At 49.8% G+C, this 23,489-nt stretch overlaps 2 protein-coding genes and 1 pseudogene across 7 annotated transcripts in view; 2 read left to right on the top strand and 1 right to left on the bottom strand.

Annotated features, from left to right (window-relative positions):
• Positions 1-14,499, top strand: part of SUGP1 (SURP and G-patch domain containing 1) — a 31,174-nt gene extending 16,675 nt beyond the window's left edge. For both annotated transcript variants that reach the window (XM_080674704.1, XM_080674705.1), the window contains 7 exons: positions 3,357-3,712; positions 10,754-10,860; positions 11,506-11,683; positions 11,900-12,006; positions 12,624-12,769; positions 13,116-13,245; positions 13,529-14,499. In XM_080674704.1, the coding sequence (XP_080530830.1) occupies positions 3,357-3,712; positions 10,754-10,860; positions 11,506-11,683; positions 11,900-12,006; positions 12,624-12,769; positions 13,116-13,245; positions 13,529-13,555 (1,051 nt within the window). In that variant the 3' untranslated portion in view covers positions 13,556-14,499. The remainder of the gene's footprint in view (positions 1-3,356; positions 3,713-10,753; positions 10,861-11,505; positions 11,684-11,899; positions 12,007-12,623; positions 12,770-13,115; positions 13,246-13,528) is intronic.
• Positions 7,158-7,346, bottom strand: LOC308251020 (metallothionein-4-like; annotated as a pseudogene). The gene has a single exon. The product of its transcript is annotated as a metallothionein-4-like (transcript).
• A 1,545-nt stretch (positions 14,500-16,044) lies between the features above and the next one.
• Positions 16,045-23,450, top strand: TM6SF2 (transmembrane 6 superfamily member 2). Of its 4 annotated transcripts, none has more exons than XM_080674703.1 (10): positions 16,045-16,244; positions 18,428-18,531; positions 18,972-19,069; positions 19,139-19,242; positions 19,638-19,720; positions 20,180-20,304; positions 20,488-20,589; positions 20,922-21,014; positions 21,633-21,752; positions 22,685-23,449. In XM_080674703.1, the coding sequence occupies exons 2-10, from the start codon at positions 18,447-18,449 to the stop codon at positions 22,889-22,891; spliced, it is 1,017 nt and encodes a 338-aa protein (XP_080530829.1). In that variant the 5' UTR covers positions 16,045-16,244; positions 18,428-18,446; the 3' UTR covers positions 22,892-23,449. The 4 variants fall into 4 exon arrangements, with proteins under 4 accessions (XP_080530829.1, XP_080530827.1, XP_080530828.1 ...); XM_080674701.1 differs by lacking the exon at positions 16,045-16,244 and adding an exon at positions 16,511-16,773 and having other exon boundaries at positions 22,685-23,450; XM_080674702.1 differs by lacking the exon at positions 16,045-16,244 and adding an exon at positions 16,569-16,773 and having other exon boundaries at positions 23,243-23,443.
• Positions 23,451-23,489: the final 39 nt, after the last annotated feature.

The raw sequence follows: 23,489 nt of genomic DNA, 5'->3' as shown, positions 1-23,489 counted from the left end.
AACATTGTACACTGCAGCCTTGCTATATAATAGCTTATTAGTTCCAGGAGAGAGAGTGAGAGAGCATGTGTCTATTTTTTCGTGTGTTTTTTTCTATGTAGACTATCATGTCATTTGCAGACAAAGACAACTTTATTTTTTCCTTTTCAGTTAGTATACCTATTTCCTTTTCTCATTTTTTACATTTGCTAGGACTATCTAAAAAGCATTGATGAAATGGGATATTCTTACCTTGTTCCTGTACTTAGTGGGAAAGTTTCCAAGTTTCTCACCATTAAGTATGAGTTAGCTGTGGGTGTTTTTGTATATACTCTTTCTCAAGTTGAGGAAGTTTGCCTCTATTTCTAGTTTATTGAGAGTTTTTATCATGAATGGGTGTTGTATTTTATCAATTGCTTTTTCTACAGCTATTGATATGATCTTGTGATTTTTATTTTTTTAGCCTATTAATGTGATGGATTACATGACTCGATTTTCAGATGTTAAACCAGCCTTACATGCCTGGCACAAGGCCCATTTGGTCGTGATGTATATAATTGTTTTTAACATTGGTAGATTCGGTTTGCTAATGTTTTGTTGAGGATTTTGGCATCTGTATTCATGAGAGATATTAGTCTGTAGTTTTCTTGTAATGTCTTTGTCTAGCTTTGGTGTTAGGGTAATTGAATGAGTTAGGAAGTATTCTTTCTGCTTCTATTTTCTGAAAGGAATTGTAGAGAATTGGTATAATTTCCTCCTTAAATATTTGGTAGAATTCATCAGTGAACTCGTGGGCTTTCTGTTTTAGAAAGTTATTAATTACTGGTTTAACTGTTTTGTTTTGTTAATCTTCACCTGAGGATATTTTTCTGTTGATTTCTAGAGAGAGTGGAAGGGAGGGGCAGTGAGAAAGAGAGAGAAACATCAGTGTAAGAGACACATCAATTGGTTGCCTCTCGCACAGGTCCAGGGATCAAACCTGCAAACCAGGTATGTGCCCTTGACTGGGAATCAAACCCGTGACCCTTGGTTTGCAGGCCAGTGCTGTAACCACTTAGCAACACTGGCCAGGGCTGGTTCAGCTTTATTTATTTATTTTAAGATATATATATATTTTTTTTATTGATTTCAGAGAGGAAGGGAGAGGGAGAGAGAGTTAGAAACATCAATGATGAGAGAGAATCATCAATCAGCTGCCTCCTGCACGCCTCCCACTGGGGATGGAGCCCACAACCTGGGTAAGTGCCCTTGACTGGAATCGAACCCAGGACCCTTCAGTCCGCAGGCTGACACTCTATCCATTGAGCCAAACTGGCCAGGGCTGGTTCAGTTTAAAAAAAAATTTTTTTTAATTGATTTCAGAGAGGAAGGGAGAGGAAGAAAGAGATAGAAACATCAACGATGAGAGAGAATCATTGATTAGCTGCCTCCTGCACACCCCCCATTGGGGATCAAGCCCACAACCTGGGCATGTGCCCTGACCAGGAATCAAACCGTGATCTCCTGGTTCATGGGTTGATGCTCAACCACTGAACCACACCAGCTGGGATGATTCAACTTTTTTTTTTTAAATGAGAGGGTCAAGATTTTTTTAAAAAATATATTTTATTGATTTTTTTCTACAGAGAGGAAGAGAGAGGGATAGTGAGTTAGAAACATTGATGAGAGAGAAACATTGATCAGCTGCCTCCTGCACACCCCCTACTGGGGATGTGCCCGCAACCAAGGTACATGGTCTTGACCGGAATCGAACCTGGGACCCTTGAGTCCGCAGGCTGATGCTCTGTCCACTGAGCCAAACCGGTTAGGGCTGATTCAACTTTTTAAAATAAAAATAGGCCTGTTTAAGTTGTCTGTTTCTTCATGTATGAGTTTTGGCAGATTGTGTCTTTCAAAGAATTAGTTCATTTCATGTGTGTTATCAAATTTGTGGGCATAGAGTTGTTCATAGTAATTCTTTATTTTAAAAAATATGTATTTTTATTGATTTCAGAGAGGAAGGGTGAGGGGGAGAGAGAGAGATAGAAACATCAATGATGAGAGAATCATTGATCGGCCGCCTCCTGCATGCCCCCCACTGGGGATCGAGCCTGCAACCCAGGCATGTGCCCTTGACTGGAATCGAACTTGGGACCTTTCAGTCCGCAGGCATATGCTCTATCCATTGAGCCAAACCAGCCGGGGCTATCATCCTTTTAATGTTTGTAGGATTTGTAGTGATGTCCCATATTTCATTTTTGTGATTAGTAATTTGTTTTTTCTTAGCATGGCTAGAGGCTTAACAATTTTATTGATCTTTGTTTCCTCTGTAATTTTTACAAAGGTCACTTACTCGGTTTTCTAAAGGGTGTGTGCATGCTTGTATCATGACCCAGGAGTACAAAGAAGATGCTGCCATTTCCTTGTCCTTCCATCCCATCCTAGGTACCAATATTAGTGTGTCTGGGGGAGTCCTTCCACCCCTCTCCTGGCTCTATGTAGACACATAGAAACAGTCTATGGGGTTTCTTTCTGTTGTCTTTTATACAAAAGAAATTTTATAGCATCCTTGAGCTTGCATGTTGCTTTTGTAATCCCTTCAGGTTTGTGAGTGCAGGTCTAGCCCCTCTTGTTGAGGGACGTGTGACCTGTGATATACACAGATTTTGTTACATGGAGATGGGCTATGATTCTTCCCTCTGGTGTGGACCCCAGAGGTGGGACTGGGGCTCAGGACGTGCATAGTCTAAGAGATAACAGGCAGTTGTAGAAGGAGCTGCAGGCTTTACCAGCTCAGAACTCAGTGCCTCCTGTTCCTACCTTGGGGTGGGGGAACCACCCCTTAGGGGACTGAGAGACTTGTGGCTTCCAGAAAGGCAAGGGCTTTTGCCCTTGGGTTGGAGTCCAGGTCCCCATTTGTTCCTATGTTAATTGTCTTCGTTTTGGCTCTGTTTGCTGTTGACACCTCTCACAAGTGCATCAGAAAAACACAAATATTTGAGCTGTGCAGTTTAGGGCAAATCTTGCCCTTTCTGACACCAGGTGTCTCTCACACCTCAGGATTTCTAGTGCTCCTCTAGGACAGCAGGGGAAGAGCTTCGCAGAGCCTGGGGCAGGTCTGAGGGAGCCTGCCCATTTTCCTTGGAAGCAGTGTATCAGTAACTGTGTGACAGATGCCTGATAAAGTTGGGGTGGGGGTGGGGGTTTGGTGTGGCCCTCAGCATTGTGACAGGCTGTGGCATGCCACGTTATTTTTCAATTTTGGGTCACTGGAGCCTGGCAGTACAGGAGGTCATAGTGGAGACTTTGAAGTGACCCTGGCTGACCTGGGGGGCTTGCACAAGGCCCATGCTACTCCTGCCCCAACTGACAGTGTGCCCCTCCACTCTTTTTTGCAGCTTTCTGTACGAACCCAGCAGCCAGGGGTACAAATACTACCGCCAGAAACTGGAGGAGTTCCGGAAAGCAAGGGCAGGCCCGACAGGCACCCAAATGGTGCCCGAGCTCTGCCCTCAGCGCAGACCACCTCCTGAGATCCTGTCCGGATCTGTACCCCTCACTGCTGCTTGCCCTGCTTCATCTGCCCCCTCACCTGCTATCAACCCAGCTCCAGCTGCCCATGGAAAGCCAGCCACTACAGCCACTGTGAAGAGGAAGCGAAAGAGCCGATGGGGGCCTGAGGAGGAAAAGGTGGAACTCCCACCCACCGAGCTAGTGCAGAGAGACGTGGATGCCACCCCCTCACCCCTTTCAGGTGGGCTTTTTCAAGAAGTCTGGCATCATGTTGTCAGGGTTTATCTGTGTTATATGTAGCAGGTGTCAGGATTTCCTTCCCTTCTGTAACTGAATAGCATTTCAGTGTGTGGATGGACTACACTTTTGTTCATCCTTTATCTGCCAATAGACAGGTAGTTTCCATCTTTTGGCAGTTGTGACTAGTACTGCTGTGAACACACATATACAAGTACTATTTGGATCCCTTATTTCAGTTCTCCTGTGTATATACTTAGGAGTGGAATTGCTGGGTCATATGGTGATTCTACATTTAACTTTTTAAGGAACCACCAAACTTTTCTCTACAGCAGGTGCATCATTTTACATCCCTCCAGCAATGCACAAGAGTTTCAATTTCTCCGCATCCTCGCCTTATTATAGTTATTCCAGTGTAAACTGGGATCACATTGTAGTTTTAATTTGCATTTTTCTAGTGACTAATAGTGTTGAGCACCTTTCCATGTTCTTGTTGGCCATTTGTGTAGCTTATTTGGAAAAATGTCTATTTTAGTTCTTTTCCCATTTTTTAATTGGGTTGTTTGTGGTTTTGTTGAGTTGTAAGAGTTCTTTGTGTATTCTGGATATTAACTCCTGTTTAGATATATTATTTGCAAATATTTTCTCTCATTCTTTGGGTTGTCTTTTTACCCTTTTAATAGTGTCTTTTGATTCACAAACGTTTTAAATGTTCATGAAGTTCAATTTATTTTTTTTGTTTGTTGCCTATGATTTTGGTGTCATATTTCAGAAACCATAGCCAAATCCAAGGGCATGAAGATTTGACCCTATATCTTCTCCTACGAGTTTTATAGTTTTAGGTCTTTTTTTTTTTTTTTTTTTTTTTAATAAATCTTTATTGTTCAGATTATTACAGGTGTTCCTCTTTTTTTCCCCCATAGCTCCCCTCCACCTGATTCCCCACCCCACCCCATGCCCTTACCCCCGCCACTGTCTTCATCCATTGGTGTAAGATTTTTGTCCAATCTCTTCCCGCACCCCTCATACCCGCTTCTCCCTGAGAATTGTCAGTCCAATCCCTTTCTATGTCCCTGATTCTATTATATTCACCAGTCCATTCTGTTCTTCAGATTTTTTATTCACTTGATTTTTAGATTCACTTGTTGGTAGGTATGTATTTGATGTCATTTGTTGTTCATAATTTTTATCTTTACCTTTTTCTTCTTCTTCCTCTTCTTAAAGAATACCCTTCAGCATTTCATGTAATCCTGGTTTGGTGGTGATGAACTCCTTTAGCTTTTTCTTGTCTCTGAAGCTCTTTATCTGACCTTCAACTCTGAATGATAGCTTTGCTGGGTAGAGTAATCTTGGTTGTAGGTTCTTGCTGTTCATCATTTTGAATATTTCTTTTTTTTTATTTTTTTTTTATTAAGGTATTATATGTGTACATATCTTACCATTGACTTTGAATATTTCTTGCCACTCCCTTCTGGCCTGCATAGTTTCTGCCAAGAAATCAGCTGACAGTCGTATGGGTGCTCCCTTGTAGGTAACTAACCGTTTTTCTCTTGCTGCTTTCAAGATTCTCTCTTTGTCTTTTGCCCTTGGCATTTTAATTATGATGTGTCTTGGTGTGGTCCTCTTTGGATTCCTCTTGTATGGGGTTCTGTGCGCTTCCTGAACTTGTAAGTCTATTTCTTTCACCAGGTAGGGAAAGTTTTCTGTCATTATTTCTTCTAATAGGTTTTCAATATTTTGCTCTCTGTCTTCTTCTGGCACCCCAAAAATTCGGATGTTGGTACGCTTAAAGTTGTCCCAGAGGCTCCTTACACTATCTTCATATTTTTGGATTCTTTTTTCTTTTTGTTTTTCTGGTTGGGTGTTTTTTGTTTTCTCATATTTCAGATCTTTGGTTTGATTCTTGGGGTACATTGATCTACAGTTGAGTTTCTGTATATTCTTTATTTTAAAGACAGTGTATGCTTAATTTCTGACTGGTCCTTTTCCATTTTTTTGGCATTCTCATTAAGGTCCTTGAAGGTCTCACTAAGCTCCTCGGAGGTCTCATCAAGTTTCTCGGTGGTTTTTAGAAGATTCTTGAGTAACCTTATAAATGTGGTTCTGAACTCTATGTCGTCCAGTAGTTTGCTTTCCTCCATTTCTTTCATTTGTGACATGTTTCTTTGTCTCCGCATTTTGCTGCTTCCCTGTGTTGATGGAATGGCTTTGTGTGGTAGGTGACCTATAAGGGCCAGTAGCTCAGCCTCCCCAATCACCTGAGGTGGACGCCTTTGGTACACCCCTTTGTGGGCTGAGTGCAAAGTCTTGGTGTAGTTAAGCCTTGATTGCTGTTGGTACACTGGGAGGAATTGACCTCCAGGCCAATTGGCTGTGAGGACCCTCTGTGTCTATAATGGAAGAACTGCTGCGCTGGAGACACGCTTATGGTGCAGGACTTGTTTCAGTGGGGCTTTGGTGCTCACTGAGTCTGCCTCTTGAATATGTCACTTATGGATGTGAGGAGTTGAAATCTGGTGTCTCACACTGACCACTAGGTACACTGGCTTCTGGATCTCCAGTGGGGTACAGGTCAGCTACTGTCTGAGGCCACCCAGCAGGAGCTACAGCGAGAACTACAGTTTTCTCCTCTTTTCTTGGGGTTTGGAGGTTTTGGAGCTGTCTGACCCGGGCTGCAAGTTTGCTAGGTTAAGCTGCGATAGGGAAGGTCATTCATATGCTAAAGCCACTGCTTGGAGCTTGGGTGGGTTTGTAGATTGTGCGGGGCTGGGTCTCAGGGCATGACTGGGCTAGGGTGTGGCAAACAGCGATGGCTGCCAGTTAGCCGGCTTTGCTCTGGGTCTCCAACCGAGTCCCTGCGTCCCGCACCCCAGCATAGTAAACAATTATTCCTGTGCACAGCCCTGCAAGCAAGCCTCCCTCACTTTCCGACCCCACGGCAGACAGTCCAGCTTCTCCCCATAGGAGTTTGGGTCCCCTGTGTCTCCCCAGAAACTGGAGTTTGGAGTAATCGGGAGCTTGTCTCCCTTCAGGTTGCAAAAAGCAGCGCTCCCAGTCGCCCGTCGCCAGCCCGATTCGCGCACCTCCGTACCTCAGCTTTTCAGCGCTTGTGCACCTCTCAATGCTGTTTTCTCTTTCCTTCTAGTTGTAGAACTTCCACTCAACCAGCTTTCCCATGGTTCTGGGTGATAGACGTTTTGTCTTTTAGTTGTAGTTTTGAAATTGTTGTGCGAGGCAGCAGTTTAGGTGTTCACCTACGCCACCATCTTGGATCCTCTCTTTTTTTTTTTTTTCTCCATGAGTGAAAACTTCATTGCTCCAACACTTTATATGAATGTCACCAACACCTCATTGGGGCAAATATATAAAAAGCACAATCATTTCAACTTCTCAACTAATGCACTGTACAGATGCTTCCCAGGCCTCACTCCCAGTATGACTGGTGCATTTCAATGGCAGCAGCTGCACTTGCTTGAGCCTCCTTTGCAGATGCAGCCTTGGGCACACTTGGCACAGCCCGGGGAGCAGCAGGAGCAGCAGCTTTTTCAACATGTTTTACAGTTGTAAGATGTGCATTTGCAGTTATCTCCACAGATGCATATTCCTTATGACAAGCAGGAGCATTCCCTGGGGTCCATGGTCCAGGTGCTATCTGGAGAAGGAGGTGTATAGTTTTAGGTCTTAAATTTAGGTATTTGTTATTCCTTACCCGATGATAGTTTTTTCATTGATCTTTAGAGAAAGTGGAAAGGAGGGAGGAAGGGGGAGAGAGAAAAATCCATTGGTTGCCTCCTATATGCGCCCCACCTGAGGCTGGGGATCGAATTTGCAACCCAGGTACATGCCCTTGACTATGAATCGAACCCAAGACCCTTGGGTGCACAAGCTGATGCTCTAACCACTGAACACACCAGCCAGGTGATCCTATTGTCTCCCTTAAACTTTCAAGTACTTACATTCATTCTTGTCATAGAAAGCCTTCTGCATGGGGCTCTCATATAGTTCATAGCCCCCACAGACCTTCTTCAAGGAGGGATTGAGTTGCAGTCCTGGGGTCACAGAGCATCTGCATTTGGTTCTTGCTGGCAAAGCCCCAGCCATAGGGAGCTGGAGCACCCAGTTATCTTCACTTTCCCAGAGGATCCTCTCTACCTATCAAATACCTTAAATGTAGGTATTTGATCTATTGATCCATTTTTAATTAATTTTTAAAAATACATTTTTTATTGATTTCAGAGAGGAAGGGAGAGGGAGACAGAGATAGAAACATCAACGATGAGAGAGAATCATCAATTGGCTGCCTTTTGCATGCCTCCTACTAGGGATCAAGCCCACAACCCAGGCATGTGCCCTTACCGGGAATCACACTGAGCCACGCCAAGCAGGCTTAAATTAATTTTTATATCTGATATAGGGTAAGGATCCAACTTTATCCTTTTCCATGTGGTATCTAGTTGTTCTAACACCATTTGTTAAAGAGACTGTTCTTCCCCCATTACAGTAAATGGTCTTGACACCCTTGTCAAAAATCAGTTGACCATGGATGTAAAGGTATTTTTCTGGGCCCTATTCTATTACACTGGTTTGTATGTCTATCTTTATACCAGTACCACACTGTTTGGATCACTGTACCTTTGTGGTAAGTTTTGAAATCAGGAGTGTTAGTTTTCCAGTTTTGTTCTTCTTTTTCAAGCTTTGGCTATTTGGAGTCCCTTGAATTTTCATATGGATTTTCAGATAGGCTTTTCCACTTCTGCAAGAAAGACTGTTGGGATTTTGATAGGGATTGCATTTGAATCTGTAGGTCACTTTGGGTAGCACTGACATGTTAACAATATTTAAGACTTCTAATCTGTGAATACACAGGATGTCTCTCCATTTACTTAGGTCTTCATTCATTTATTCTAACACTAGAGGCCCCGGTGCATGAAATTTCATGCAGTGGGGGGGAAGGGTTGTCCCTCAGCCCAGCCTGCACCCTCTCCAATCTGGGACATCCCTCTCACAATCCAGGATTGCTGGCTCCTAACCACTCACCTGCCTGGCTGCCTGATTGCCCCTAACCACTCTGCATGCCAGCCTGATAGCCCCCTAACTGCTCCCTTGCCGGCCTGATTGACACCTAACCGTTCCCCTGCTGGCATGATTGACACCTCACTGCTCCCCTGCCAGCCCAATCACCCCCAACTGCCCTCCCCTGCAGGCCTGATTGCCCCCAGCTGCCCTCCCCTGCCGGCCTGAACACCCCCAACTGCCCTCCCCTGCCAGCCATCTTGTGATGATGTTGAGGCGGCCATCTTGTGACATGAAGGTGTGAGGGTCAATTTGCATATTACCTCTTTATTATATAGGATAGGATGTAGGTTTTGTTTTATAGTTTTGCACCTCCTGTTTAAATGTGTTCCTAAGTGGTTTATTCTTTTTGATGCTATTGTAAGTGGAAACTTTTTAAATTTAATTTTTGGATTATATGTTCTTAGTGTATAGAAATACAACTGATTTTTGTGTATTGATTATGTATCTTTCAACTTTGCTGAATTCATTTATCAGCTCTAACAATCTTTTTGTAGATTCATTAGGGATATAAGATTATGTCATCTGCAAATAGTGACCATTTTACTTCTTCCTTTCTAATTTCAGTGCCTCGTCTTTCTTTTTCTTGCCTAATTGCTTTGGCTAGGACCTGCAGTGCTATGTTGAATGGAAGTGGCAAAAGTGGGGATACTTGCACTGTTCCTTTTCTTAGGGGAAAAGCTTTCAGTCTTTCACCATTGAGTCTATATATTATAATCTTTTTTTTTCTTTTTAAATATATTTTATTGATATTTTACAGAGAGGAAGGGAGAGGGGTAGAGAGCTAGAAACATCGATGAGAGAGAAACATCGATCAGCTGCCTCCTGCACACCTCCCACTGGGGATGTGCCTGCAACCAAGGTACATGCCTGAAATCAAACCCGGGACCCTTCAATCCACAGGCCAACGCTCTATCCATTGAGCCAAACCGGTTTCGGCTATATGCTATAATCTTATTTGACTTTAAGTATATTTTATCTGAGAGTAGTATATTCTTCCCAGCTCTCTCGGTACTATTTATATGGAATTTTTGTTTCCCATCCTTTTACTTTCAATCTCTTTGTATCTAAAATGAGTTTCTTGTAGATGGCATATAGATAGATCCTATTGTCTCCCTTAAACTTTCAAGTACTTACATTCATTCTTGTCATAGAAAGCCTTCTGCATGGGGCTCTCATATAGTTCATAGCCCCCACAGACCTTCTTCAAGGAGGGATTGAGGTGCAGTCCTGGGGTCACAGAGCATCTGCATTTGGTTCTTGCTGGCAAAGCCCCAGCCATAGGGAGCTGGAGCACCCAGTTCTCTTCACTGTCCCAGAGGATCCTCTCCACCCATCTGCCTGGCTTCTCCCCCAGAAACCAACACCCAGATGGGCCATCACAGCATCTTCACGTGAATCAGTGCTGCTGGAGCTCCAGCCAAGCTCCGAAGCTGATGCCAAATTAAATGCTGTGAGGACAACTGGCTGCCTCTCCAGAAGGAGCTAAACAGAGCCACACAGCTGAGTCTTAACACCAGACTCCAAATCTGTGTATGTCTATACTAGGTGTCTGTCCTCCACAGGATATACTTCCATGAGCCAGTGTTTGTGCGTGTGTGCACATGCATTGCACTCTCCTCTCTGCTTTAGTGTCTCTGGCTCTGCAAAGTCCCCACCATGTCATCCATTAGCCATATGACCTCGTTTGAGGCCCCTGACCTCTGAGTTCTGGTGTTGGTATCTACAATATGGGGATGTAGGGCTACCTGTAGAGAGCACATGGGAATGAAATTGGGTGCACATGACAGTGCAGGGTGTGACTTATGTGGTCCTCATGTAACACAAGAGACTAACTGAACTGATATGAGGGCTCTGCTGTGCATGCTCCAAGTGTCTCAGGTGTTGTCAACGAGTGGATTCTGCATCGCACACACAAGAGCAGGGCCAGGCCCATGTGTCCATCACTGACTGACCTGTGTCTTGTTTCCAGTTCAGGACCTCAAGGGGCTAGGCTACGAGAAAGGGAAGCCCGTGGGTCTAGTAGGCGTCACAGAACTGTCAGACGCCCAAAAGAAGCAGCTGAAGGAGCAACAGGAGGTAAGACCAGAGAGTGGGGCAGGTTCCACAGCTGCTGGTGGCAGATTGTCCCCCCCTCACCTGAGGTGCAGTGATCACACGGTCAGCAGATAGGCTCCTGGGCAGGCTGGTTCCCCACCAATACCATGCCAACCCCAGCGTATAGCTGGGCCCAGAGCTCAGGCCTCCTCATGCTGGCCTGTCATCCTGCACAGCTGGTGCTCAATAACTATTCCAAATAGTGCCTGTGTGGGCTGTTCCCACTCAGTAGTCTTAAATTTTCCATTCAGTTCCCTCCAGCATTCAGTCCAGGACAGGCCTAGCTAGCACTGGGCGCCCTGAGTGATGTGAGGGTCACTCAGCTGGTAGTGGGCAGTGTTGGGGTGAGGGTCAGCTTGGCCTCTTTGCAGCTTCCCTGGGGAACTAGAGGCACTGGCCTATCAGTTCTTAGGGACGCTTCACCCTGGCCACCTCCTCTAGGCCAGGGCTCTGTCACATCACCCTTAACATTCCTAGGGATAAGGAGCCCAAGTTGCCCTCATTTAGTCCATGATGATGGTGCCCGGTTCTGAGCAAGACAGAGAGGGGCCTCTCTCTCATCACAGGGACATGGGGAGACTCGGTTATATGGTGCAGGCCCTGTCATAGTGTGTGTGCTCCCCACAGATGCAACAGATGTACGACATGATCATGCAGCACAAGCGAGCGATGCAGGACATGCAGCTGTTGTGGGAGAGGGCACTGCAGCAGCACCAGCATGGCTACGACAGTGACGAGGAGGTGGATAGCGAGCTGGGCACCTGGGAGCACCAGCTGCGGCGCATGGAGATGGACAAGACTCGGGGTACGCTGAGGTTTCCAGCAGGGGATGGCTGGAAGCCCCACTCACCTGTTGACTTATAAGACCTTGGGCATAAGACTTGGCTTTTTCTTAGTGGTAAAAGGAGTGGTGCAGGGCTGCCCTGAGGGAGCAGGGTCAGGTTAGGGTCTCCCCTAGCTGCCTCCCTCTCTCGCGGCTGCTCACTTCCTCCTCTTTTACCTTTTCTATCTCTCCGGACAGAGTGGGCTGAGCAACTGACGAAGATGGGCCGGGGTAAGCACTTCATAGGAGATTTTCTGCCACCAGATGAGCTGGAGAAGTTCATGGAGACCTTCAAAGCCTTAAAGGTGAATGGGGAGTCCGCAGGCATCAGCCCTGCTATGAGCCTGTCCAGCAGGCGGCCTCTTCACACACAGGAGGAACTAGGCCCTCTTCCACAGGAGGCATCTGTTCCTGGCAGACGTCCATTTGGGGAATTCACAAATAGCTCAGCTGCCACTTTAGAAACATTTCCTGGGGCTTTGGGAAATCCTGCTTCCAGTGAAGCCAATTAATGCAATGTGCAGGCACAAGCCCCCATGGACTGGACTCCTCAGAACGAAAGCTCAACATTCCTCCTTTGCACATAGAGAGACAGCTGACTGGCACAAAGCCTCTTCACCTAGTTGACCATGGCTGCTTTTCACACTTTGTGTAACAAATCGCCCTCAGAAGCTGAGCTTTTCTTTGCAGGTGAATCATTAATCTTGCCCATGGTAGAGGAGGCCTGTGTGACTGTCACTTTGCTCTCTTTGACTTGGTTGCCAGGGAGCACTAACTGGGACCATGGGAACCCTGAGGAGAAGGAATTTGGTTTGAGTTGGGGGACAGATGGGCAGATGGGCTGATGGTCCCAGCTAGTAGCCAATGAGGCTATAGGGGGCGTGTTTTGGCCCTAGGGGATGACAGCTGCTTGGTCCTACAGGAAGGCCGTGAGCCTGACTACTCCGAGTACAAGGAATTCAAGCTGACGGTGGAGAATATTGGCTACCAGATGCTGATGAAGATGGGCTGGAAGGAGGGTGACGGTCTAGGCTCAGAGGGCCAGGGCATCAAGAACCCAGTTAACAAGTGAGTGTGACTTGTTGCAGGGTGGGGGTGAGGGGGTATCCCAAACTAGTCCCAGGGTCTGGGTCTAGTCCTGTCCCTGGGCCAGAGTCAGGCCTAGCTGTGAACTCTGGTGGCTAGCCCAGCTCAGGCTCTTCCCTCCTATGTGTCCCACTTAGCTGTTCTCCAGCCCGGCACAGCTTGCATGGCCCCCACAGCCCCACTTCGAGCTGCTGCTGCTGCTGCTGCTTCTAGGCAGGCTGGTGGGCTAAGCCTTCCTGTCCCAGCTCAGGCTGGACATCTGCTCTTCTGCTGGCACCAGCCTGCTTTCTTGCTCACATTCTGCACCTCCCCCCCTCATCCCCCGCAGGGGCACAACTACAGTGGATGGCGCTGGCTTTGGCATTGACCGGCCAGCAGAGCTTTCTAAGGAGGATGACGAGTACGAGGCCTTCCGCAAGAGGATGATGCTGGCTTACCGCTTCCGGCCCAACCCTCTGGTGCGTGCATTCCCATCCTCCACATTCCTCTGGTTTGGCACTGGTTTCTCACTGTCCACAGTAGTGGGGTGGCAGTGCTGGTAACAGAAGTGTCCCTCCTCCCTCAGTCCAGCTAGTCCAGGTCTCACGAACAACCCCCACCACCACTCCACCTGCATTTGAGCCTCTCCAAAGCCAGCCATCTCAAGGAGTGAGCTCAGCTGCCCCTAAAAGGTTCTGGATGGGAGGAGCTGCTATCTGTTAGCATTAATGCACTCCCCTTTTATCTTATTGCCTCCCACAGAACAACCCCAGGCGGCCTTACTACTGAGTATTCTGGAGAAACACACAAACATACTTTCCAGACAACCAACCGAGCATTCTTGGACTGTAGAATGTTTTGGACTGCATTTCTGCCCGCCCTTTCCGTTGTCTCAAGTGTCATGCTATGTATTAAAGTCCCAATGCTTGCCCACTGTGGGAGCCTGGTTGTGCCATCACCAGAGACCCCTCGTGTTCCTCAGCAGCTGGGCTGGGCTGGGCAGGTGAGAATGAGATGCTGTGTGAAGGCTCCCCAGCACCTGAGGAATCCAAGAGCACCACCTGGACCTTTGCTTGTTGGATCTCCATCATCAGCCTGGGTTGGAGTAGAGAGGAGGGCCACACTTGGGCAGGCCCTCCCAACCTAGCACTGTGCTATAGAAGGGAATTGGGGAGGGATCTCCAGGCAGGGCCTAGCCTTCCTCAGGGCACACCTATGCTACCCACCTCCCTGTCAAATGATATTCCCTGCCAGTGATGGCTGCAGCCCATGCTGCAACAGCTGCACTGGGTCCCAACTGTGTGGTGTACACGTGTCCCTGGGGCTCATGCCTTTGTGGGACAACTCTGTGCTAAAATGTCACACCTCCTAGAGCAGGGGTGGGGAACCTTTTTTCTGCCAAGGGCCATTTGTATATTTATAACATCATTCACAGGCCATACAAAATTATCAACAGCCCGGCTGGTGTTGCTCAGTGGTTGAGCATCAACCTATGAACCAGGAGGTCAGGGTTCGATTCCCAGTCAGGGTACGTGCCTGGGTTGTGAGCCATCCCCAGTAGGGGACGTGCAGGAGGCAGCTGATCAATGTTTCTCTCTTATCATTGATATTTCTATCTCTCCCTCTCCCTCTCCCTCTCCCTCTCCCTCTCCCTCTCCCTCTCCCTCTCCCTCTCCCTCTCCCTCTCCCTCTCTCTGAAATCAATAAAAACATATTTTTAAAAAAATTAACTTAAAAATTAGTCTGCTGTATTTGGTCAGACATTTAATTAACTCACCCTTAATGCCTTGGCAGGGCCAAACCAAATGATTTTGTGGGCCTTATAAGACCCTTGGGCCAGACGTTCCCCACCTCTGTCCTAGAGGATGTGAGGTCTGTGGGTGGCCTGGCCAATGTGTGCTGAGAGCTACCATGTCTCTAGATTCAGTACCTCACATTTGTGCAGAAACACCTGGGGATCTTGTTCAGCTGCAGCCATGCTTGAAGTATCAAGAGTGTGGGAATTTGAGGGGACCCTTACCCACCTGTGCCACACATGCACCCAGTGGGTCATGCTCAATCCCTGTGGGCTCATGGGCTCGATTCAAGCTAGAATCAGGCTCCTGGGCCAGCCTGCATTCAGCAGACACTGAACACCAACTGTGAGTCAGAATGGGGGCTGTGACAGTGAACTAACAATCAGACTGATCAATGCTGCCAGGAGAAACAGAGCTGTGGTGCAGGTGACCTGGGCCGGTCTCTGGGGGCTTCAGGGACTGGGAGGGTCTCAACAGCAGAACAGATTGGGTGACATGCCACCATCCCCCTTCCATGGGTGCTGTGCCCAGGCAGGGCAAAGAGGTGACCCTTGCCAAAGTCCTGAGCACAGATGAGTAGCTGTGGGAAGCCAGCAGTCCCCAGGCACCCACCAGGCAGGTCAAGGTCACCCCTCCATTAAATTCTCAGTGACTGGGAGGCTGTCCAGATTCAGCCCATGGACTTTACCCCCATGCATGGGGAGAGTTGGAAGATGAGGTCTCCCAATTGCTGTGTGTGTGTGCAGGTACCTCCCAGACCCAGGGTGCAAGGCCAGGCCCCTAGGCAGAGCTGGACTAGACACCCCTGGCCCTGCAGGTGGCAGCAAGGGCTGCCTGGAGGGGGAGACAGTGGGAAGTTCTTTAAGGGGTGAGGAAATACAAGAGGGTCCATCTTGTATACATGAAAGAGGCCTGTGGGCTTTTGGTACTGCCAGAGTTGGGAAGGTCAAGAAACCAGGCTGGAGTTTCAAGTCAGCTCAGAGGAACCTGAACTTCATCCCATGGGCAAGGGGCATCTGGGGAAGGCCAGAAGGTCATGTTACCCAGGCTTAGACAGATAGGACCCAGCTGGCACAAGGCCAAGGGGCTGCATGGAAAAGGGATGAGGGTTTCAATCTTTCCCCCAACCCTGGAAGGAATTAGGTGGGCACTACACACTCGTTTCCAGCAGCCAAAGTACTACATGGGTGAGAGCCTGTTTGAAGGTAGTTACAGAGACCTAATTCCCACCTTGCAGCCCTCTCAGAGGTCCATATCCCCTTTATCCCTCCCCCTGAACCCAGCACAGCCTCCAGGCTGCTCAGAACCTTCCCAGACCCAGGCTCCTTACTGCTGCTCAGCTCCAGGCCTGAGCTATTCTTGCCAGAAACTTCTCACCAAACTGGCTCCATCCCCACTTAATCTTGGGCCGCCTTCCTCTGACCCCGCCCACTTGAGCAGCCCCTCCCACCCCACCCTCAGCTGCCCACAGGGTGTCCTGGCTATAAGGAAGGATCTCAGAACACGGAATCACAGAGGCCTTCAAGGGACCCCAACCCTGGGCTGTAACCGCCTGCCCTGAGATGATCCCCACCCAGGCTGTCAAAGTTTCACACTTGGACACGTGTTTAAAATGTGTCTGTGGCCCCCGAGTGAACATTGAAATCCAAGGACACTGAAGGGAACTGCACCCAAGTAGTGAGGTTGGTTTCTCCTTGGGGTGCGCACGGAATATGGGATGAAGAAAGCAGAAAAGCAGAACAGAGCAGGAAAACGAATTTCCTCAGAATAAAGTTGCCAGTCCCGGATCTCCAGGGCGCGAGGGTCGTGATCTAGCCTTTAATAGAGAGGGAAACTGCGCTGGGCTACGGGACGGGACGGCCACGGAGGATCGCTCTGAGTCTGGTGAGGGTATCGAGGGGGAAGGGCTGCTGCAAGGGGGTGGGGCCTCGGAGGCTCCCCTGGAGCACGCGAGGTGGCCCTGCGCTGCGACAGGACCCGCGCAGCTGGGGGCGACCTTTGTGCGGGGCGGGGCCGGGCCGAGTCCCTGGCAACCTCCAGTCGAGACGCGCCACCACGGAGGAGCGGAGTGCCCTGGAGGTTAAGCGGGGCCGAGCGGGGTCCGGGCACCGCTGCTATGGACATCCCGCCGCTGGCGGGCAAAATCGCGGCTCTGTCGCTCGGCGCCCTCCCTGTGTCCTACGCGCTCAACCACGTCTCGGCGCTCTCGCAGTGCGTGCGGGGGGGCCGTGGGACGGCGGGCCGCGCTGGGGGGTGCGGAAGGGGCCAGGGAGAGGATGCACATCGGTTGGCCTGGCTCTCGGCGTGAGCCTTGAGCCCCTAGGCCACGCCTTGAGCCCCTAGCCATTCCGGCCGAGGCGTGGGTTAGAACTTCCAACCGGAAGTCCTCTTTCCGCTGGCCTTGAGGCTGTGTGCTGGGGGTGGGGTCGTCCCAGGGACGTTTTCGGCCCGGGGAGAAGGAATCTTCAGAAACAGAGCCTACCGCCGCACCCCCCCCCTCCTCTCCCCCCGCCGTCACACACACAGGGCAGGCAGGGCTTTGGAGCATTTCTCGGGTTTTCCCAGGGATATGCCCAGCATAGGTTCCAAAGTCGCCAAGGGTCAAAGTATTGCCCCAGATAAGGCCCTGGTGAACTGGCTCTTGCCACACAGGTTCTGCTGCACCACCCCTGCCAGGTTGCCCCTCCATCTCCTGTTTAAGGCCTGGGACTTTCTTTTGTTCAGGGCTGGCCCACCCTGCCTCTAGCCTCAGTTTCCCCATACATGCCTCAAACTTTCTTGTGTCTGTCTCCTAACCTTAGACTCTGTTCCTGTGGATCCAGCCACTGGGTACCAGGCTTCGGCAAAGCCCCTCACACTCCTAAACCCAGCTCAACCCAAGAATGGAGTAGAGGGAGTCTTGACTATGAGGCTAGCTCCTTGGGTACAAATTGCTGGCTCCACCCCCCTGGATCTCAAGTGTTCCAGGTTGCCTCTAAAAGCCTCAGTTTCTTCACTGTGTAATGAAAATAATCCTAGATCTCATCCCATAGAGTTAAGGATTATGAATTGTGTACAAAGACACTGGTGTGGCCCCATCTGATGACTATAATTGTCATTGTTAGTCCGATGGGGTCAGGAATGGGGATCCTAGCTGTTAGAGGGGTTCCAGAGAAGGAAGAGTCCTGGAGAGACGGGGGGAGGAGGGGAGAATGTGTGACCTTGGATAGACCTGCCCTCTCTAGGCCTTGCCAAGTTTTGGGGGCTGCCCAGAGACCTGGCTTCTATTGTCTGTGAACATGGTTGACCTGTTTTATTGCGTCAGTGGGAACAGATCAGGGTAGAGGTAGGGTGGACTTTAGCCGGGAGGAGTCAGGAGCTTCACACAGGGAGATGTACAGAGCTGAGCACTAGAGACCATCTGGCAGGGTGGGCGCTGGGTCTAGCCACAGAGCTCAGTATTGTTGAATGACTGACTGAGGAATTGAGTCAAACATATCAGCAAGTGATGGGATAAATCATATAATCAGAAAGGGTTGACAGGTGCCCCCTCTGTACCTGGCCCAAGTTTGACAATAATCTTTTCTGAGGAGTTGGAGAAGGCTTCCTGGAAGAGGAACAATGTAGATGGACCATGAAGGATGGGTAGAAATTTGCCAAGTGGAAAAGAAACTTCTGGAAGGAGTTTCCAGGAGACAGAAGCAGCTGGGGAAAGAGCCTGGTGATGGGAAAGGGCAGTTTAAGGAAAGGCATTTTTCTGAATGGACAGACACATGCTTCAGCCTCATCACCTGGAGCTTCCTGGAGTCTGCTCTTGCCCTCACCAAGTTGGGGTTGGGTCTCAACACTGGGTCTGGCCTCCCTGACTTGGTTTTCCTCTTCACAGTCCCCTTGGGGTGGCCTTGATGAGTGCCCTGATCCTCGGTCAGCTCTTTGTGGCTATCTATAGCTTGTCCCGTGGGGAGATCTACTACGACCCACACTACGCTGGTGAGTTAGTGGGAAGGTCCTAGGGAAGAGAACTGTGTGAGCAACGGTTTCTCTATCACACTGGGGGTTCTTGAAGGGCCTCCTCCATCAGACTGGGGGCCCTTGAAGTGCTCCCATTGGACTGGAGATCTTCAGGCTGGAAAACTGTTGACAATGGAACCTCAAAGGCCCTCCTGTTCAGACTTGGGGCTCCTGAAAGTGGGAACTGTCTTCCCATCACTCTAGAGTCTCCTGAAGGCAAAGGCAGGGACTGTGCCTTTCCCAGCCTGGGACTCCCAAAGGCAGGGACTGTGCCTCCCCTTGAGGAAGGGTGGTTGTTCATGTGACCTGTGGAGTGGGAATTGGGAGCAGTTGGACACAGAGTCATGGATTGGATCTGGGTCCCTGCTGCAGCATCAGGCCCCACCCATTCCCAGGCCTGCTCTGAACTCTCCCTGCAGTGTTTGCAGTATTTGCCTTCACCTCGGTGGTGGACCTCCTTATCGCTCTCCAGGAAGATGACTACATGGTGGGCTTCATGGAGTTCTACACCAAGGAGGTACGTAGGGGTTGGTCTAGGATGCCCCCTGCCTGGCTGTGTGTCTGATCCCTGCACTTGCTTCCGCAGGGTGAGCCATACCTGCGCACTGCACACGGAATCTTCATCTGCTACTGGGATGGCATCGTTCACTACCTCCTTTACCTGGCCATGGCTGGTGCCATCCGCAGAAGGTGCGAGGGGTGGGTGGAGTGCACCTGGACCCTGGAAAGCAGGTCAAGTCCTCAGGTGGGGGTCTCAGACTGGGGTGGAACCAGAAGTAGGGAAAATCAGGAGGCCTCTTTAGGGCTCCAGCCAGGTGTGACTGGGAGAAGGTTCTGGGGATATCACAGGTGACTGGTGGTCGGCTCTCTTCTCTTACCACTGTGCGCCTGGGCAGCCACTTCTGTCCTTGGAAGGAAGGTCTGACTGTTCGTTCTCTCATTCCACTTCCTGTTGTCCCTTTCATCCTGAGCAAACTGGGAAGGACCAAAGCTGGGGAGCCCAGGGTGCACCTTGGGCCCTGGCTAGTGCTCTAAGCCTGGGGATGGATATCTGTCTACTGGTCATCCCTTCATTCCCCACCCAGGAAGAGGTACCGGAACCTTGGGCTGTACTGGCTGGGGTCCTTCGTCATGAGCATCCTGGTGTTTCTCCCAGGAAACATCCTTGGTAAGTATTTGGCTTTGAGGAATCCTACCTCCCTGAGCTGGGTCACTGCCCTGCACCTGAAAGCCACCACGGGGTCCTCTACCCGCTCCCCAAGGCCTGAAGAGGGCCCCACATTCCTGTTCATGCATAGTCTAAGCCAGCAACCTGCCTGTCTCTCTCCATTTCATCTTGGAGGGGTATTTCCAGGGGGAGCCAAGAACAGCTAAAATGTAAGAACTGTGTCCAGAAGGTAAATTGAAGTAGGCCAGTCTGAGGAGCATGGACATCATCTTGTGGGCACTGAAGAACCACATGTGTTAAATCTTGAGCAAGTAGAAAAAGAAAAAAGAAAAAGCTGAGCAAATACGGCATTTGTGAATTATGACTTCCATCCAGGGGCTCTGGTGTGGCCCACTTAAAGGGCCCAGCCAGGCCTAGGAGATCCTTACTGAGTATTACTCACCTCTTCTACCATGACAGGGAAATACAGCTCAGAGATCAGGCCAGCCTTCTTCCTCACCATCCCATATGTGCTGGTCCCATGCTGGGCTGGTGTGAGGGTCTTCAACCAGGCCCAGCCACCAACCTGCTGCACCCACAACATGGTAAGTACCTTGCCTCCAGGCATGCCTGTGCCCACTTACCTCAGTCTCCCCATTTGAATTGTTTCTGGTCAAAAACATTACCTCCTTGGAAGGATCTCCTTGGTCATTAGAAAAGAAGAGATGAGCCTTTACGGAGTGCCTATTGGATTGCTGACTTCTCACAGTCTCTCTCTCATGGGGCAGGTGCAAGAGGAGCAAAGAAAGGGCCTCCTGCAGCGCCCGACTGACCTGGCTCTCGTCATATACCTCATCCTTGCTGGGTTCTTCACCCTCTTCCGGGGCCTTGTGAGTCTGGCTAGTCTACGCTTCTCCTGCCTTCAGCCTCCCTCCCTGGCCTTCCCTTTCCACATATGTTTACTCAATGCAAAAGGGTCACTACTCTCCCATCTGATCATCAGGGAAGTTCTTCATTGAGTCTGACCTGAGTGTTTCACCACTAAGCCCCATTCCTTGTAGCCTTCTCCCCAGCTCCAAGATCTGTGGCTTCTCAGTCAGAGGATAGAACCAAGGCTGGGGGAGGGTAGAGTGAGGGGTGTGAGCCCTGCCTGGGAGGATGGGGAAAGCTTTTTGTGGGAGGGATATTTGAGGTGGATTATTGCTTTGTCTGTTGGCCGCAGGTGGTGCTTGACTGCCCCACAGATGCCTGCTTTGTCTATATTTATCAGTATGAACCATACCTACGGGACCCTGTGGCCTACCCAAAGGTGCAGGTGAGAGGGCAGGTGGGAGGCAAGGACCATGATCCTGCCATGTGTAGGGATCCACTGGGTTCCTTTGAAGCAGGTGCCAGAAACACAAGTCCAACTGGCAGAAGCTCAAATGGAATTATTGTCTTATAAAAAAAAAAGTATAGGTATAGTCTCAGGTATGGCTGGATCCAGGAGCTCAAGGAGAGCTCTGTCTCTGGGCTCTACTTTTTTTGCATGGGCTCCACTCCCAGGTGGTCCCTTTGTGGAATGGCAGAGAGAACCTTGGGCAGCGCCAGGTTTCCTTCTGACCTACTTAGCTACCCCAGAGGAAAGTGAGCCTTTATCTCCGCAGAGCTTAAGCACAAGTCTCAGGCAGGCTCTGATTGGCTAAGTTTGAATCACATCCCCATCTTGTAGCTGATCATGTGGACAGAAGTAAGGTGCGGGGGCAGTGGAAGGGTGGGGGACACCCAAAGGAAATAAAGGTGCAGGTTGCACAGGGTAGGATGTACAGAGAGCCTCCATCCTGGGTGCGGCTGGGTGGGGTCTGAGGCTGGCCGGAGCCTCCCTGGGGTTCTCACCTGAGGGGTCTCAGGAGAACCATCCGGGGCATCTGCTCATCATATCTGCTCATCACAGATGCTGGTGTATATGTTCTATGCATTGCCCTTCTATGGCCTGGCTGCCTATGCCCTTATCTTCCCTGGCTGTTCCTGGCTACCTGATTGGGCCTTGGTATTTGCTGGAGCCATTGGCCAGGTGAGGTGGGGGTGGGGTGTTGGGGGTCAGGTGCATAAGAAAGAGAGTTTCTGCCTACCCATCAATTTCTTTCGTGCTCTCCCTGGGCAGGGTGATGCTGGGCCCCTGAGCGGCCCCAGCCCCAGCTCAGTACCCCAGGATTCCTTAGTCTGGAGGAGAAAGAGCCAGACACAGACCATCCCCAACCCCATGGGGTCAGAACTAAAGAGAGGGAGAGGGAGAGGCTGAGAGGGATTACAGAGGGGACAGATTTCTTAAAAGAGGGGGCATAGGAACTGGGCTTCGCCATATGGGTATGAGTGCTCCAGGTAGGGAAGGACATTCCAGGAATGGGAACAGCATAAGGAAAGGCACAGAGGGGCACAGTGATATAGCAGAGCCATAACAAGGGTAAAAGCAGAGGCTAAAGAAATTGGCAGCTAGATGCTGAGGGCTTTAAACTCTGACCTTGGGGGCTTCTGTGTAGAAAGATGGAGAACAGTGGGAGGTCTTTGAGCAGTGGAGGACCGTCAGAGCTAGGGGTCTATTTCTGGATTCCTGGTAGGATATGATAAAGGCTGGGCCCAGGTCAGAGCAGTGGGAACCAGGAGGACATCTATGGTATAATCAACAGAATTTGTGTCAAGGGCAGCTGTCTGGGTTGAGGAAGAGCTGGACAGAGAGATAGGGTGTAGGGTCCAGCAGACACAGTGAACATGGTTCTGGTTAGGCAGCTGGGGAGAAGCTCACAGACAGATGTACAGGACAGACAGGACCGTAGGGACAGGGATATTTAGAGACAAACAGATGGACTGGAAAGAGGAGACAGGTAGGTCAGCAGAGCCAGCAAGATGGGGACAGGGACCCCTGAGCTCCCCAGGGTGGAATGTTGTTGATGCTGGGACTGGTTCTCTCCCAGCCCCTGACATCTATCCTCCCTGTGTGGCCATCAGGCACAGTTCTCACACATGGGTGCCTCCATGCACCTGCGCACACCCTTCACCTACCGTGTGCCGGAGGATGCCTGGGCCAGCTTCTTCGTGTGCAACATGCTGTATGCACTGGGCCCTCACTTGCTGGCCTTCCGTTGCCTGCTGTGGCCAGCCTTCTTCCAGCGCCTGCCACCCGGCTCCCAAGTCCTCCATGAGAAGCAGCACTGAGGGGGCCTGTGGGACTCCCCAGGACTCCTTTAACACACCCAGCTGGCCCTGCCCCCAGAAGGATGGGTTGGGTTTTTAGAGGCAGGAGGTACACCCATAGTGTCTTTGTTTCTGTCTATGATGATTTCAAGGCCAGCTGATGGGATGGAAAACCCAAAGGCCAGGTGTTCAGGCAGAGAGGGCCACAGCCACACTCAGCTGTCACTGGTCCCCAACCTCTATGGATTCTGCTACTCCCTTGCCAAATTTATCCATTACCCCCAGGGATCCTTTTACTAAAAGCCCTTTTGATGCCTAAAAGGTTGCTGCCTGAGTGTTTCAGGGGGCAGGTGTGAGGGACTGTGTTTTCAGACCCCACAAAGGCCCACCATCACTGCCAGTGTGACTGTCAGGAACAGAAGGTGCCATACAGCAGAAGCCTGTCTCTGGTTGGTGTGCATAGCTCCACTTTCCAGATGGGGAAAACAGACTTGGAGAGGATCCGAACCTGCCTGAAGTCACAATCAGGACAAGAGTCTGAAGTCCTATTTCTGCTAATAAATTGTAATAATTAATAGTGTGGCATAGTTATTAAGCACCTACTGTTTACCATGCCAAG

This window comes from Plecotus auritus, assembly GCF_963455305.1.
Source record: "Plecotus auritus genome assembly, chromosome: 6".
Classification (NCBI taxonomy): Eukaryota; Metazoa; Chordata; class Mammalia; order Chiroptera; family Vespertilionidae; genus Plecotus; species Plecotus auritus.
The sequence above is the reverse complement of the archived record's forward strand: the minus strand, read 5'-3'. Positions and strand labels throughout refer to the sequence as shown.